The 16225-nt window shown below is 40.0% G+C and overlaps 1 protein-coding gene across 9 annotated transcripts in view; it reads right to left on the bottom strand.

Annotated features, from left to right (window-relative positions):
* LOC140652712 (cytosolic phospholipase A2 beta-like) overlaps window positions 1–16225 on the bottom strand; it is a 118584-nt gene that overhangs the window by 91757 nt on the left and 10602 nt on the right. Inside the window, exon 2 of one of the 9 annotated variants that reach the window (XM_072863870.1) lies at window positions 2384–2500. The exons of the other annotated variants lie outside the window; for them this stretch is intronic. Coding sequence (XP_072719971.1) covers window positions 2384–2404 — 21 coding nt within the window. The 5' untranslated portion in view covers window positions 2405–2500. The remainder of the gene's footprint in view (window positions 1–2383; window positions 2501–16225) is intronic. 9 annotated transcript variants of the gene reach the window in all.

Genomic DNA, 16225 nt, shown 5'->3' with positions numbered 1-16225 from the left:
AGCAGTTTTCTGAGCAGAGTTATCACCATGGGGTAACACCAAGTTATATGAAGTTTTATGAGAGGAGTTTGCTCTCTCTCTTTTGACATTCTGTAAATAGCTGTAGGATTTATCACTCAGCTTTATCAATATCGTTCAGACATGAATAATTACTTCCTTTCACGGATTACTTTTTCTTTCTCCAGTTTATAAACTTATAAACTACAAGAAAGCTTCATGACCAGCCTGGTTCCAAAGTACTCTCTTCCACATAGATTTTTAAACATCTGTTACGGGCTGAGTTTATTAGCCCCTCCATCAGTGAGAATACTGCTAGCAATTTGCCCTTCCAACCAGCTGCCCATTTTCATTAAAATTAGAGGAATGCAAAGTTCTGGTGGGAAAAGCGACTGACTGGACAAATATGCAAAACCAAGAGAGGGGATAGAAGGACAGAGCATGACCATGAAAGCTTCATTTTCCTTGGGAATCACAATTATCCAAAATCTTATCATTGAAAGTTGAACAGTTAGTGAGTAAATCTAATTTGACTTATAAACAGTAAATTTCATGTTATCACTGATGGATTGTTTCAAGAGTCATTATGGATTTGGGATGCATCCCCTGTTCATATTCTATCAGTCACCTCTTTACATGTATGAGTGGGTCCCTCAGGGCTTGGTATTGACAGAATTTCTGAGTATTTTTACCACATAAAAATTATTCCGTAGTTCACAAAATAAAACTGCTAAAGAGTGATTATTCTTGTCTGAGCAGAAGAAAAGACCCTGTTATGAATATCAGAAGTATTCACAGCAAGTTGTAAATTAATATTGTCCATCACTTCTATGCCAATTTGGTAGTTTTTTTAAACAGCAAAAAATTAACTGGGAGACTTTTAGTAGGTCTTCCTAGATAGTTCAAAGTATTCACACTTTTCTAAACAACGTGCTTTTTTTAATATAAAAGAAAAAACCCCGACAAAACTACTCTGTTCTGATTTCCATATCTATTTACCAATTTACACATACTGAAAAATGCATTTACCTGACAGAATGGCAGAACTACCTGCAGTATTGAATGAATCTCCCTCCTTGGGAATAGAAGCTTTCTGACCTGACGCTATGCTTGTACTCTAACCTTTTGGCTGTGTTGCCTATTAACCAGGAGTATGTCTATACTCGTGGAATAGCAGTTGCAGCATTAGGACGAAATACAAGAACTTTCACTGTAACTGAGACTTTCTAGATAAAATTATACCTAAGCGACCTACTCATCTATCAGATCCAGAATTATCTTATTAGATACAACATTGATATTTAAAATTGATAGATAATATTTATATCCAAGATAGGCAGTTAGCTCTGGATCTAACAGGTCGATAGATTAGGTACAAGTTTTATCCAGAAAGTACATTACATTTACAATTTATATTCTTTGTCCTGAGCATCCAATGTTTTAATATTTTTAATCTATCATTTGAGCTATCTGTTCAAGCTACTGATATTTTCCTGAATCTTTAACTTCACCTGCAAATATTACCATGGCACAAGTATAGTAAGTATTCTTTATTCTTAAGGACTAATGATTCTCTGCAAGCCATAGCATGTAACATTGTTTCTCACTATATTTAAAACCCATGAATGCCCATATTTCTTTTATTTGTTGCCAAATTTGACATAGGGTTTGATACATAAAGAATGCTTAGTTTGTAAATAATTCACATCTTCCATTTCAGACACTGTGTCCATTACTTTTTAAAGATATACATGAGAAAATAACTCTTGGCTAATAATTCTGTTGATTTATACTGAAAACTATCAGTTAAAAACTCTGACTGGAACTTACTATTAGAAAACTCGTGTCCAGACATGAAATACTTCCACTAGAATCGCAGACACTGTAAACATTACATTGAAGATGATAGCTAAATCAGCCAAATAGCTCATTAGAACCCCCCCTGCAGCTAAAGTAATACAAATTATGCTTTGTTGCTAGAAAAAGCTGTTGAGTTTTTTCAGCTGGGGCAAGCAACAAACGTGCTATCCTGAGAAAAGCATGCTAAAGCACTTTCATTTTACAGTGAGGTAAACTCATCAAGGCCAGCCCTCTCTTCCTTCCCGGTGTTCACTCCAGCATGTACAACTCACGATAAAAGAAAAGGGCCACATTTTTGCCGCGTTTTCACTGAAGCTCGCTTACATATTAGTTACTGAGAGGTAAAAGGGGAAAACGGTAAATTTGCAAAGTTCAAGATGACCCTGCCACATCACACCGGCAGCAGTTTGTCTCCGCATCTCAGCAGATGCAAAGAGGAGGGAGTTCGCTCACGAGAACTGGAGCAGGGAGGTCCCAACAGCAAGGTGCCGGGCCACAGCAAAGCGCGAAGCTGCAATTCTCTTACCTTGGCTGGTGGGCTCCCCATGACAGGAGGGCTTGCAAGATGGCGACAGCAACAGAAAACCCAATTTGGGTAACAGACCTGTCAGCTGACAAACACGCTCACAGCTTGTTGTTGCTGCTGAAATAACATGAAGGACACATATAATTTATACAGGCGCTGAGCTCCACCCTCTGCCTCCTCTGTGTGGAGAAGAGTCTGCCTACGTATGAAAGGGAAAGATCTGCAATGTCAGAGGTGAGAGGAAAGCTGCAGTTACCACATCTTTGCCGGACACTTTATTACCTCTCACAATTTCTTATTGCCCTGATATTGTCCTGCCAGGTTTTTGGGTGGATTCTGACATGTTCAGAAAGTCTTCCTTCACTCTCCATCTCTTCCATCTATCCAGTCAGTAGCTGAATTTTCAGTAGCTTTTAAGTTCTTCCACAAAGTACTCCAGAAAAAAAATCAAAGGGAGGGGATAGCCAAATCTCATCTATTAAAATTTCTGGTGGGAGACCAACCCATTTCCGAATGCTCTTTTCAGCTCTTCATACAATAGGGACTTGTTTTAATATATTATTGGGAATCTTTCTGCCAACCAGTAAATCAAGCCTCCTTTCTTTGAAGTACCTACTGGATGATTACCTGGCCAATGCAGAGATGCTCGTGAAATTGAGATAAATATTAGTAGGGAAAGGGAAATCTGCATACCTTCCGGGCTTTTCTCCTCTACACACTTCTTGTAAGAAGAACATGACAACTTGACATCTCCCAGCTTCCCATCCTATTCGCCCATCAGCTTGCTAGTGACAGCGGTGGGTCCTAAGGCATCCTCTGGAGATGGCACAGGCATGGCTTCCTCCACCTCTCCCATGCCTACTGTGGACTGCTGACAGACAACCCGTGGGGTGCCTGTCAGGACACTGCTCCAGGCAATCTGTTCTGGCTGTACCCTAATCCACACTTGCAGTTTCATGTTGGATGTCATGCAGACCCCATTATGGAAATGGCCTGGAGGCCACCATAAGTTTGCAGTAAGATATGTCCTCACTGGGGGACAGTAATATCAGACAGGACCAAGCCTCACCAAACAACCTGTGGACACCTTACACTGGTGGAAAGGGAGAGTGTCAAGAGTTAATTTTCATTGAACAGTAGTTTTGAGTTTAGTTTTTGGCAAGAGAAGAAAAAAAAATGAAATCTAACCACAATAATTGTTTAGGAAAATAGGTTTACCTGAAATCTTTGGCTTTAAATTTTTCCTGAAACTCAGATGCACACTGTGCATCACCTTTAAACCACTTTTTAAAGCATTTTCCGCAAAAAACTGTCACCAACTGAAAATCAGTTCTAGTCAGATGCTCCTGGGCTTATGCAAGTGACAACCAACAGCTCAAATTGACATTTCACAAAGACTCTGCTGCGGCTGGCAATGCAGCCACCATGCTAGTGGTGAGGACTGGATGCCGGCTAACCTGCAGCAGGGTGAGAACTTGAGTGCTTAGTTAGGTTGCCATCTTTGAAACACCAAAAAGAAAGATATCTCAAGTAAAGGTCTGCTGTGTATGTGCAGCAAATCAAAGGGCAGCTACAAAACTCCCAGAAAAATAAGCCAAACTCATCAGAAAGCAATCTGGGGTTCAGAGCAATTAACCAAGCATGTCTTGCCCTCCTGCAGTAACATTGTTTGGACAGCCTCACTTGGACATTTTTACAGGAGCAGTCAAGATTGCAGTGCAAACATTCTTCTCCATGCTTCCCTGTACACAGGAGTCTGTAGCATCCCATTTCCAGAGATACGAAATAAAGCAGAGAAAAAGGGAAAAAAGCTCTTATTCAGAGTGGAGTTTTGGTTTTCCTCCTTTATATTGCTGTTGCAGCTTTGATCACAGGTTCTGCTGCTGTAGCAAACTGAGAGACAAAAATAGTAGGCTGACAAATTTACCTCCTAAAGAGAAGGCAAATGGAAAAACAGCCAGAGAAAAATGAACTCCACTCAAAGAGGGGTACGTCTGCCTGGAAACGGAGCAACATATTAAAAACAGAACAGCTGCAGCAGGGAGACCCACTTCTTAATGGAACAGGAAAGAAGAAAAAAAGCTCCCAGAACGTCTTCAAATCAAGGTGCAAAAGTTATTTTGGAGAGCTATGGAACTAATTTTTCCAATAGCCCCTCCAAGAAGTTAATGTTTCCAGTAAATCAGCATGGCCAAAATACATAAAACATTTTGTGTTGCTTGTCAACAAGCACGCTGACAAGTGCCACGTCCATTTCCTCCTGGACATGAGGGAGATGGGCTACGTGATGTCAGGCCTTACTACAGACACAAAAAATGTACAGCATGGGGAAAGTAAGACAAAGAAAGTCAACTGCATAAAGAAGGAAGGACAAAACTAAAAGGTTAAATCTAAAGCAAAAAGGGCACAGCACAATGCCTTAGCGAACTAGACAAATAGTAGGCAATATCTTCAAGGGGGTACACAAAGTCCTCCCCCTCCCCTTGTTATAGGGAGGACATAGCCATGCCAGGCTTATAGCAGTGGCGTTGTTAGATTCAGAAAATATAACACCATATCTATGGATTCAGTTTGTAAAAGGCTGTTCAGGAGACAAAGAGAAGAGGGATTCTAGAAAGATTTTATGGGTTAATTAAGCTGGTCTCATTCCACCTTTATGACTGAATCTTTTTTTTTTTTTTTCTGAATTAATACTAAGAAAGTACTGGGAAATAAGCTGGGGGGTGGGGGGGAAGAGATAAAAAGGCATATCAAATTACACTAAGGTTAAATTGCTTCATACCCCACCTGTTGGCACTCGGATAATGCACACAAGAGTATGTGAAACAGAATCAGAATGGAAGGAATGCAAGCCCATGCTGTTCCCAGCATGCAAGAAATAGAAGTTAATTAATACAGTGTTCAGCTTCATGCAACTTACCCTGTGGGCTGTTCACTAACAGCCCCTTGCAAGAAGCTACTCAGTCACAGCTGAGCTGCCAGAAACCAAGCAGTAGAGTGGGAGCAACTCTAAATGGCTGTGAGTGGATCATACTACTGCTGGCGTAAACTTAAAAGCTAACTGGGACAGAGCTTACAAAAGGTACTCAAGACTCATTTAGTGGTGTTCATTATTTACCCCAGCAATGGCAACAGCACAGCAAAATTTCATACAAACACCTCTCAGCTTTGGTGTACAAAAAAATGCCCTCAGTGAAGCACTGTCTTCATAGTCTTTCCGTGCTTGATCCTAACAGCTTCACAAGCAAGGATGGCAATTACTGAAACACTCTCCTATAAATATATATCTCCTGTGATTTCGTTTGAGAACATTTGTTTATTCATCCCATGAAAGCTGTTAAGTAGAGATAAGAGATGGATCTTCCTAGGGCTAGATGCAGCCACACCATTGAGGAGATGGAGGTGGAAGACTGTGCAGCTTTGTGGAGACTTCTTGTTGTGCCAGACAGTGACAACGGGAGATGACAGTCGCTTTCTCCTCACCTCATAAATCAGTTCATACCTTGTTCAGCTCAGTGGCTGGGTTACAAAAATCATAGTAATCTGAGAAAATAATTGTCTGTAATCAAAATCAAACCAAAAAAATTCAAAATGTTCTCAGGAATTGAGGAAAAAAGCCTTATTTTTCCCTAGCTCATCCCCAAACTGATTTTTTTTCATACCTGGGTTATTTAACCACTGTAAAAAATAATCCAAACAAAAAAAAAAGTTATTAAAGTATCTTTGTTTTTCCATTCCACATTGCCATGTGAAACTAGAAGCTATAAAGCAAAGCTTCTGAAATGCCAGATTTGGAGACCTTTCAAAACTGAAACATTTAATTTTGAAATATAAGCTTTCTAATTTATTACTGTTTCCCCCCCCCCGCCCCATTCTTTTTGAGGAAAACAACACAGCTAATGTGAAATTATTTTAGATCTTTAAATACTTTCCAAACAACCATTTTCAGCACACCTGATGTTAATTAGAGCAAAATACCAAGTTGTCTATCTGAGTAGCAGTCAGGTGATAGCAGCATTTGTAAATGAACCATCCTTCTGGCTATCAAGATCTAAACCTGTTTCAGAAAAGTAAAAGGTCCTATATCCTCTTCCTAACTCCTGAACCACTGCAATCTTAAATAAAGATATCATACAGTAAAGCCAGTATCACTGGCTCTTTTTCCTGGCCAGAGTAGGAGAGCTACTAATTTCCTTAGATACTGTGCAGGCGTGGTTGCAAATACAGCAAGATAGTGATCTTTACAGCTTCAAGATGGGAGGAAGCTGCTTATTACTTACCTGGGGTATCTGAGGACTGGAGTGCTACCTTTCTAAGACACGTCAATGTAAAGCCACACGTTGAAACCCACTGTGTTTATGTTTAGAAATTGTTCTTTTATTTTAAACCAAGTGATTGCAGAGCATCTAATTGAAATAATTGAGAAAGGTATTTCAATGTCATTCCACTCAAGCCAGTTTCTGAGACCTTTATCTTCAGATCTTAGTCAAATAGTCTGACACTGATGTCAGTATGAAATTGCTTGAGTAAAGACCTCAGAAGAGTTAGGCAAGTATGACACTTCACCACTGGGCTGACAGGAAGACTTGACTTATGGTTATGGTATTTAACTTCAAATTATCAAAAGAAGGGTTTCTTTCTTAGTTGCCACCAACCTCTTGTATTTTTTAATAGTCACTTTTTTAGAATCAAGACAGTAACTCTTGTTTTCTCCTATTGACTTTCACTCTCTACAACTGTAAGTTCTTTGGGGCAAGACCTACTAAGGAAATGTTTGCTACTGAATGTTATTATACTGGGCAAGAGTAATGAAAAAACAAAGGTTACTGTCATTGTATGACACACATAGCAGTATTTCCTTTCTAAGCCTGTTGCTGTGTCAAATCCTCTTTCAGCCCTGTATGTGATTTATTCAAGGTTCTCCTTTACCTGAGCACAGCCCTTAGATGTTGGCTCAGAAAGGGATAAAAGAGATACAATGATTTATTTCAAATAATATGCAAGCCATTAGGGGTTCAATTCATTCATTCCTGGCAGTAACTTATCCTCTAAGTAGCCTCCAAAACTAATAAGACTAAAGACAGTAGCAGGTATCCTCACTATGTTATTCTGTAAGTTAGTATAGTTAATGGGTAGGCTTTTTAAATAAAGCCAACCTATGTCCTAGCCATCAGCCAACCTATGTCCTAGCTCAAGTAATCTGGAAGACTTCAGTGAAGTGTAAATGTAGGAAAACCACTCATCTGAGCATAGAGACAGGGCAAAGAAATACATAAACAGCCAATTCAGGGTGAACTGAATACATCCAAGTATATCACCAGTAGCTTTGGAAATACCTGCAAACTATGCCTTTGTGGCAGGCATACTTATCACAAAGAAGTGAATACCGGCACAGGATCCTTCGTAAATATCTGAAAATGCTTGTCTTAAAAATATCTGAGGATGAAGTTTCATGTTGCAGCAAAACTCATCTAAGAGCTAGTCATCACTAAAAGAGGAGGTCTTGCTCCCACCCCAGACCCAAGCTTAGAGAGTTCTGGCCCTACCCCCCAGTATTGGCTCTGGCACTCTTCTGGCCAAATGATAAGCTCATTTGAGGAGCTGAAGCAATAGAAAATGACTCTTTTCCTTTTTCTGAGGAATTTCCAGGACTGCCCTTCCTTAATGGCATGTAGCCATTACCTCAGCTTACTGGAACCTTGAGTTCAGTAGTAGGAATCTGACCACGGGCAAATAGCATTGTCCATAAGAGCTGCCTAAAGCATCAAGACTCATAGGGAAATGAGTATCAGAGGTGGAAAAGACATTAGACAATTCAGTGCACATCCCTGCGAGTGGATCATTACAATTCATTGACCCCAGTACCAGAAAGTTGTGGGGCTTTTCACTATCTCTTTGTATGGTTATTCTAAAGTTACTGCAAGGTTGTCAAAATTGAAAACTGAATTTTTCCCTTCCTTCACTTACGTTCATCATTGTGTCTTTTTTCTTTTTTTTTAATACAAAATCTCTAGACATCAACCAAGCTATGGGAACAATTTAAAACAGAATAACCAGAGTTTGACTTAGCTATTATGAGTTATGAGCCTTGCAAGCTTATTTACAGCAATTAAGAATCCTGTGACTCACTTCTGGTGGATTATAACTTCTGAGAGCAGAAGGCTACTTCATGAGGACTTCAAGGGCTCTACAGAGTCATGGGGATTTTAATACAAAAGCTCCTTCTGCATTGATACTTATCCCTATAGACAATATTTCTGATGAGAAAAATTTATTGTTTAGGTATGTGTCTGTTCTTCTAGTCCATTTGTACCATTCTTGTGACAAAAATAAGTCAGAAAGTTTTCCTAATAGTGCAACTGGGAATTCACCTTGCTGAGAGCACTCTCAGTTTTATTCCAGCAGTATGAAAGCAGCTTTCTGTCACCTGCTCCCCTTAACCCAGTGTAGAAGGCAGACAAGTGTGAGCAGAGAGTCTGGCACTTGAAACAGAGTGTCTCAGCTGATCTCAAAAAAGCTAACCTGTGCCAAGGCAGAGTCATCCATGGAGCCTGATACTATCTCTGAATGTCCCCATGCATGCATATTAGGTCTGTTTTAATTCTTCTGTTTCAGCAGCACATAAAACATAACACTGCAATTTAAAATGTTTTCATTCTAGTAGAAAACTGATTTTTCACAGGCACAAATCTTTTTTAACCTCTTAATTCGTATAATACCTTGGGACTTCTGAAGCTCCTAAGATTTTTGTACAATGCTTCTTGAAACCTGAGAACCCAGAATAGAAACTCATACCACAGCCAACATAAATTTATAACCTTCAGCATCTCAATGAACTAGGGTGTTTTTAACCTTAGGCCTCCAACATTCATTGTTTATGTGGCAGGTGAGACATGATACGGCCAACAAGCCAGAAAATTTTAGTGTAGTTCATGGGAGGCATTGAGTCTGTTCAGAGCAGAGCATTAAAATAAGCTACCTACACTGCCTCCTTTCCCAGAGGATCCAGATTATGTGTGAAAGGTCCAAAATTAGGTCTCCTGGTCCTAGCCCAGGAGAGTCCAGGCTGGAGGAGATGCACTCACTGAGAGACTCTAGCTTCCAGGGGTAGAGATCTGATGGAAGACTAGATTTCAGATGGTGACCTCTCCCATAAATACCTCCAGGAATCAAGCCTCACCCACAGCCTGCCAATGCAGTGGAGCATAAACCAGTAATGGTGCCTTCTCTGCAACACACGCAATTTGTACTCTGCAATCTCTCCCCATGCAACAGATACGTTACAAAGTGGCAGAGACCCTCGCCTTGTATGATTCAAATCCACTAATTGCTGGTCTTCCCTACTGTGTACTCACACACATACTGAATGCATTTGTCAGCCAAGTACTAGCAAGCAAGCTGTGAACCACAAAAAGGTAAAATGTCCCGTGACTTGCCTGCACCAGTGCTGGGAACTGGAATGTTCATCCCACAGAGGAAATCATGCTGGTACACCTCCCCTCACCCTTCCCAAAAATATTTCACTCACATATATAAGAAAGATTTTGAAACATTTCTGAACTGATGCCTCAGTTCACGTGCCAGGACCCTGCCTACATAGCTGTTTTGCTACTGGGTGGCTAGGCAGTCACCTGGGCAGGCTTGGAGCTTCGAAGATAAGAGATCTTGGAAGCTGGAAGCAAAGGAATTGGCCAACAGCTGAAGGACGTATAATGGGTAGCTCATTCAACTGCTGACCAGCCTAGGGGGTAGCCCCTGGTAACTGGGAGAAGCCAGCAGTGTCATGGCGTCACAGAATGGTGGGTAGCCAGCAGAACAGGCCAGGTGGGTCCACAAGGTTTACGACAGCATGACAACTTTCCAAGCAGGTTTCCATGAAGCTGGAGAACCAGCCAACCCAGCAATACAGAATCCGATCAACATTTTCAAAAGGAGAAGTGTTGCATCAGAAAAATTATGATCAGCTCACTTCATCAGACATCAGTTACTCATGTATGCTAAAACTGTGAATGGGAAGTACCTGACTGTTGCTAACACACCTCATATTTCTTCCTCCTCCTCAGACTTGATACACAAACAGCTGACAACATGGACAGATATGTGGAGCACAGAATGCCTTGTGCAACAACTGCATGCTCTTGCTTACAGGAAAAAGAGGAGCAAGGAAATGAGAATTGCAATGTTAATGCATCCCCCACTCCATTTGAATACTCCTTGGCTCTGTCAGAAATTCTCTGCACATCTTATGCAAGTTAGTGACTAATTTGTAGCATGAAATGAAAGTAGCAACAGCCAGTTCACCTGAGATCTGGGAAAATGGAGCAACTCAGAGGAAACACAAACTAGAAATGCAAAGAAAAATTATCATGATTCTGTTATAGAATATTACTGGTCCTTCTTCCAAATAATTATCATTTGAAAACATCCCTTTTAGACACCTTCCATTTATGAACCCAAACATTGCATACTGACACTGTCGATGTTCAGAGAAATTTAGTGTATTTCCCACTAAGTGTCTGCATCATGGGAGATGTCATTTTACACATGGTCCAGAGAGCAACAAAACATCCAGCAGCCGTAGCATGGGTCAGAAATGTGTCCCACCCTCTGAATTCATACTTGAAGACGCTTCTTGTTCCACATAGGACATTGTCTAGCCTTATGTGGCTCTGAATCAAATTAAATGAATGGTTGTATTACATTATTACAGATGCAGCTGAATGCTGTTCACTTGTCCCCAGCAAAACATCCTTCAGCTCTGTGGAGAATAACCTGGGAGTCAGAAAGTTAATTAATGGTTTCACTTGGCACCAGGGACAGTCTGTAAGAAGTAGTGAGCAGGGCAGCTTAATTTTCATTCAATATACTCATGTACGAGGGAGTCTATATTAATAACTTCAACAGAATATATTAGGGGATCCATTGCAAAACCAAGAAACAAAGATACTGTAAAGCTATTTGATGCTTTCCTAAATGGGAACAGATTTTAATAGCTGTCTATTAGCTACTCCTTTTATACCTAACATTCTGAAAGAAGAACTGTACAGATGAACCCACACCAATCCATTTCAGTCTCTAGAGACAGGAACACCTATTTGATTTCTTAATTCTAGTTCTGGTTGTGCTGGAAGCTCATGCAAGCTTCACTTCCTTCCTTCTGACATATGTAGTCATCACCTTTACATGGTCTGTCTGTGTCAGGACAGTATCTCACACAAAACATACTGATGACAGAGCATCTTGGGGTTTTTACTGCTATCTGTGTGGTGCCAAGCACGAGTAAAATCCTCATCTCTTACACTACGCCTCCTGTCCCTCACCACTCCAGATTACTGAGGAGAGCTAGTCAAAATTCAGCCAGTCAAAAAACAACCTAGAGTAAAATTCTGAAAGTTCAAAGTTGTCTGTTTGCTGTTGGAAAAAGATGTGCTGAAAAGATTCAGAGACACCTTCTTGATCTGCAGCTACTGGTAATTCATTAGTAGGTTTTGTGGTTAGACAATACCAGCTTTTCTGCTACCCATTTAGTAGTTATCATTTCATGCATTTAAAAAGTTGAAAGCTTTGATCCTCTCAGACACTTGCACATGTTCCTCTCGGGAATAGTCTAACTGATAGTAATAGGATAATTCCCTGTTAAAAGTGCCACCTCAGGTACACAAGTGTTTGATGAATTGGAGCACAACCAAAGAACAGACAAAGGAATATGCACAAAATATTAGCCCAGTCTCCCCTCTGTGCTCCCCACGAAAACCAAACATATCACATTTTATTCATAGGATTAATTATTGTTTAACTCCTGTCCTTTTACTTCTATTTTCTCACTTGTGTTGGTGTTTGCATTGGTGTACATGTAATCTATTTGGATTGCAGGTTTTTTTCTGAGCAAGGTCTACAGCTTATCTGGGAACTTTTAGCAAAATGGGGCTCACTTCTCTGTTGACTTTTCGCAGTGCCACAGTACTATAAATGACAATAAATTCAATTTCTGATCCTTGAAACCTGTATTATTGCTGAACTATGTATTTTCCCTCCTACACCTTCCTTTCACATTGTGACACCTGACTTTTCTCAGCCTCCACACCACATTTCCCTCCCACATGACAGCTAAATTTAAATCAAGATTGGATTATTGTCTTTTACGTGTAGCTCAATCAGACACTAGGAACTTGATACAGGAATTACTGATAAAAATGCATGCATTGTGTACGTCAGACTAAATAACCATAGCTGGCCTTAGCTTTAAAAATCTTTCTTCCATGCATCAAGCTTTTCTTTACATCTCAAACATACATTAGCAGCCTGTAGTTGACTAATATCCATAGGCAGTGATGGTCTATGTGCTTTACAAAAAAGGTTCACATGAAGAGACAAGCTGTTCCCATTATTTCAAGGAGACTTGCTCTGTAGTCTAATAGTGTTAGAAACTAAATGCCCTTGGCACTGATACATAATGTACCTCTTCCAACAAATATTGAGTAACAGAGCTTCCCAGAAAATACATTGTACAGGGCAACATATAAAAGCTGTCTCAGAAGGAGCCTTGGTTCCAGGGCCTGGGGTTCATAAAACCCCAAGGGGAGGAAACACACATCCTTCCCCTTCTTCACACCTTTCTTCCCTGAGCAAACATTCTGAAGGCAGTTCTTGGAGGCAAATCTTGAGGGATTTCCTCAGTCAGTTTCCATTTCTTATTCATATTCCTTTAGTAGAGGCACCAGCCCTTTATTTGCATCTCATCTGTGTCAGTGGGTTTCAGCCTTTCCTGTTTATAGTTTATATATCATCATGGCAGCAGTGCCATTAGGATAATTATAGTTATAATAGAATTCCCTTGCACACTACCAAGAGACATTTTGTGTCTAGATAATGAGGTCAGCAATTTCCAATATTTGCGGAACAAGGACAAATTGTTTTGGCAATGTGCCTGATTTACTCCCAAGTTTGCCTGTACCACCTTCTCCTACAGTAGACCCCATCTGCTTTTCCACAATACTGTTCAATGCTACTTTCTGCTTCAGGTTCTTCTTCTCCCAGGGATGAACCATACCATGTTTTCCCCTCTGCAGAAGCTCCCATCCTAAGGGCCACCACCAGCACAGAGGCCAATGGAGAATTCTTCTAGTTAAGGTAATTACAGAAGCAATGGGGAGGGGGAAAGGGGAGGAATCATAGGCCAAAATCATATTCAATTAAGAGTTCCTAAATAAACATCATTGAACATACTTCTAATCTTTTGTTACACTGCAAGTAACAGAGAAAACACAACTTAATCTGCCACTCACAAATGTGTTCTGGTCTTCTGAACCCAAACCTGTATGCTGTTGCTGTCTCTTGAAGAGAGTCACATATCCTAGGGCATCTCTGGTCTACTCTAGCCTGTGAGATCTGACAGTCCAGGTTTTATTTAGCACTTAGTCTCATGTCACATTCAAGGCCAGACTATCACAGCCATTTCCTCAGTTCATACCATTGCACCAAAGTTCATACCAAGGCACCAGAATTTTCACAGAGCCATGCTTTGTAGACCAAATAACTCTAAATATGACTTGACTGTGCACTTAAATTGAAGATATGGCCATCAAAACAGGTATATTACAGGTGAACTCCTGGCCCAAACAAAATCAGTAGCAAAGCTATCACTGAGAAATACGCACCTAAAAACAGCACTATCATTCTCAGCAGCTATGCAGAGAGTAATCTTCATACAAAGCAGAGCAGCTGACCTACTTAGGGAAAGCATTGCAACTACCTAGCAATAAAAACAAAGCACCTTGCACTCCACATGGGTGGTAAGTCATTACCAGAGTCAGTCATTTATCCTTTCTATAAAATCTTAATCTAACCTATGCAGACTATCAGGATGTTAGCATAAGGCCTGATACTCTAGGCTCACTCACCATTTTACAGAAGAAACAGTACACACCAACACTTACTACTGCATGAGGTTTTGCAGTCTTTCAATATGTCCTGAGCCAGATATCATCTTCTTGGCTAAGGCTCATACTGTATATGTACACAATTGTTTCCCTCAGTGTTGCTATAGCTGTACATTACGAAACTCCTTAAACACCCAATACATCAGCTTTTGGCACAGCTCTCTTGAGCAGGTGTGTTGTGCAAAGCATTCTTCAGGACTCGATTAAATGGCATTTTGTGGATCCCAGGAGCTGCAGTTCATATTGCTCTGAGCTCCATAAGGCCAAGTTTCCTCTGGTCAGCAGAGCCAAAGGATGTTGTGCTCTATTCAGATATACAAAGACAGAAGGAAATGATAAGAAGGACTGTGACTGAAGTGTAGGATGAGTCCAGCACCACTGAATTTTTAAATCTCTGACTTGCATCAATTTCAGATAAAGCTTCCCATACACGCATGCTCCCAAATGCAGACATCTGGAGAACAAGTGCTTCTGGGCTAAAAACATTTCTGATGCATTCCAGGAAGATACAAGGAGCTCGGAAGCAGATGCTTTGTATAAAATATCTTCCTAAAACACTCCTATAGTGAAGCTTCTGTGACCTTGCCATTTTGCTGAAGTGTCTCCTTAGATAATATCACATGGCTGGGATACTTTCAAAACTTGGAATTGCTAAAGGCTTTATTGCTACAGGTTTTGCTACCTTAAGACACAGTGACACCATGTGGCCAATTTCTTGGGCCGGAAACTACATGCTAATGGAAAGGGCAATGTAGAATTTTCTCCTTTTTCTTTTGCTTTATTAAGTTTAGCTTAGTTATGCTCAGATGTCAACTATAATGACTGGCGACAGTAAACTTGGATAGAACAATTGTCATCTGAACAAGTATACAAAACCAAAGCCAATGACCATTGGAAATTTCCGCATATGTTCAAAAGTCTAATGTTTGCAAAAGCGTCCTCTGAAAACGTACCTGTAAGTTCGTCAAGCAAATACCCATAAGCACAGTTTGCACATGTGCCAAAACATCACATTCACTTCGTAGATGGAAGCAACTGGTAGAACTATGATTCTACATTCTTTTTTATCTACATTCTTTCTAACTATCTATGGCTTAATTCTGCAGTAACACCACAAAAAAATTGCAATGAATTTTGAAAATTGATAGATTCTTGCCTTGCTCTAATGGCTTGTTTTCCTTCCAAGTGTATGCAGATACCTCCATTTATTTTTACAGACATTCCTCAGGAAAGCATTTAAATTCACAAGTGGGAATATTGCTGCTAGAAATGTTCTCAGTAGAAGTTGTTATCACTTTGTTTTATATAATATGGTGGCTGATGCGATGAATCATCCCTCCCTTGCACAGTTCGTTTTTTTCCAAATCAAGTACTGCACATTTGAAAGGTAGAGCTCATGAAGAATGGTAAGAATGGGCAGATTTCTTTGAAAGACAGAGACAGAGACAGAGAGGGAGGCAGGCAAATAGGCAGATGAAAACTGAATACAGATTACTTATATATCCCTCAAACAGAAAGAGAATAATACATTAAATAAGCTCTTCACAGAGAACATATTCACTCAGTACTACTACAAAAAAATTAATGTTCAGTAAGAAATGTGTATTTTGAGGCAGCGTTCAGAATATCTTGCTCTCAAGAGCAGAAAGGAAAGGAAAATATAACAAACATGACTCTCAGTTGCATAGACTTTGCAAAGTTAATGTTCCATAAATGTTGCTTTTTGTATTGATTAGTTAGATAACATGCTGGTGTAATTTTTGGTTCAGTATTCAACTCCAGCTGAGCAATTTATTTCAACACTATCTCAGTGCATCTGAATTTAAATTAAATAGGTTAGTCTGAAAAGTGATGTAACAGGATTTTCACCTACATACATAATAGTTTCACCTATATACATAGT

Source organism: Ciconia boyciana, chromosome 6 (assembly GCF_034638445.1).
Source record: "Ciconia boyciana chromosome 6, ASM3463844v1, whole genome shotgun sequence".
Lineage (NCBI taxonomy): Eukaryota > Metazoa > Chordata > Aves > Ciconiiformes > Ciconiidae > Ciconia > Ciconia boyciana.
The sequence above is the reverse complement of the archived record's forward strand: the minus strand, read 5'-3'. Positions and strand labels throughout refer to the sequence as shown.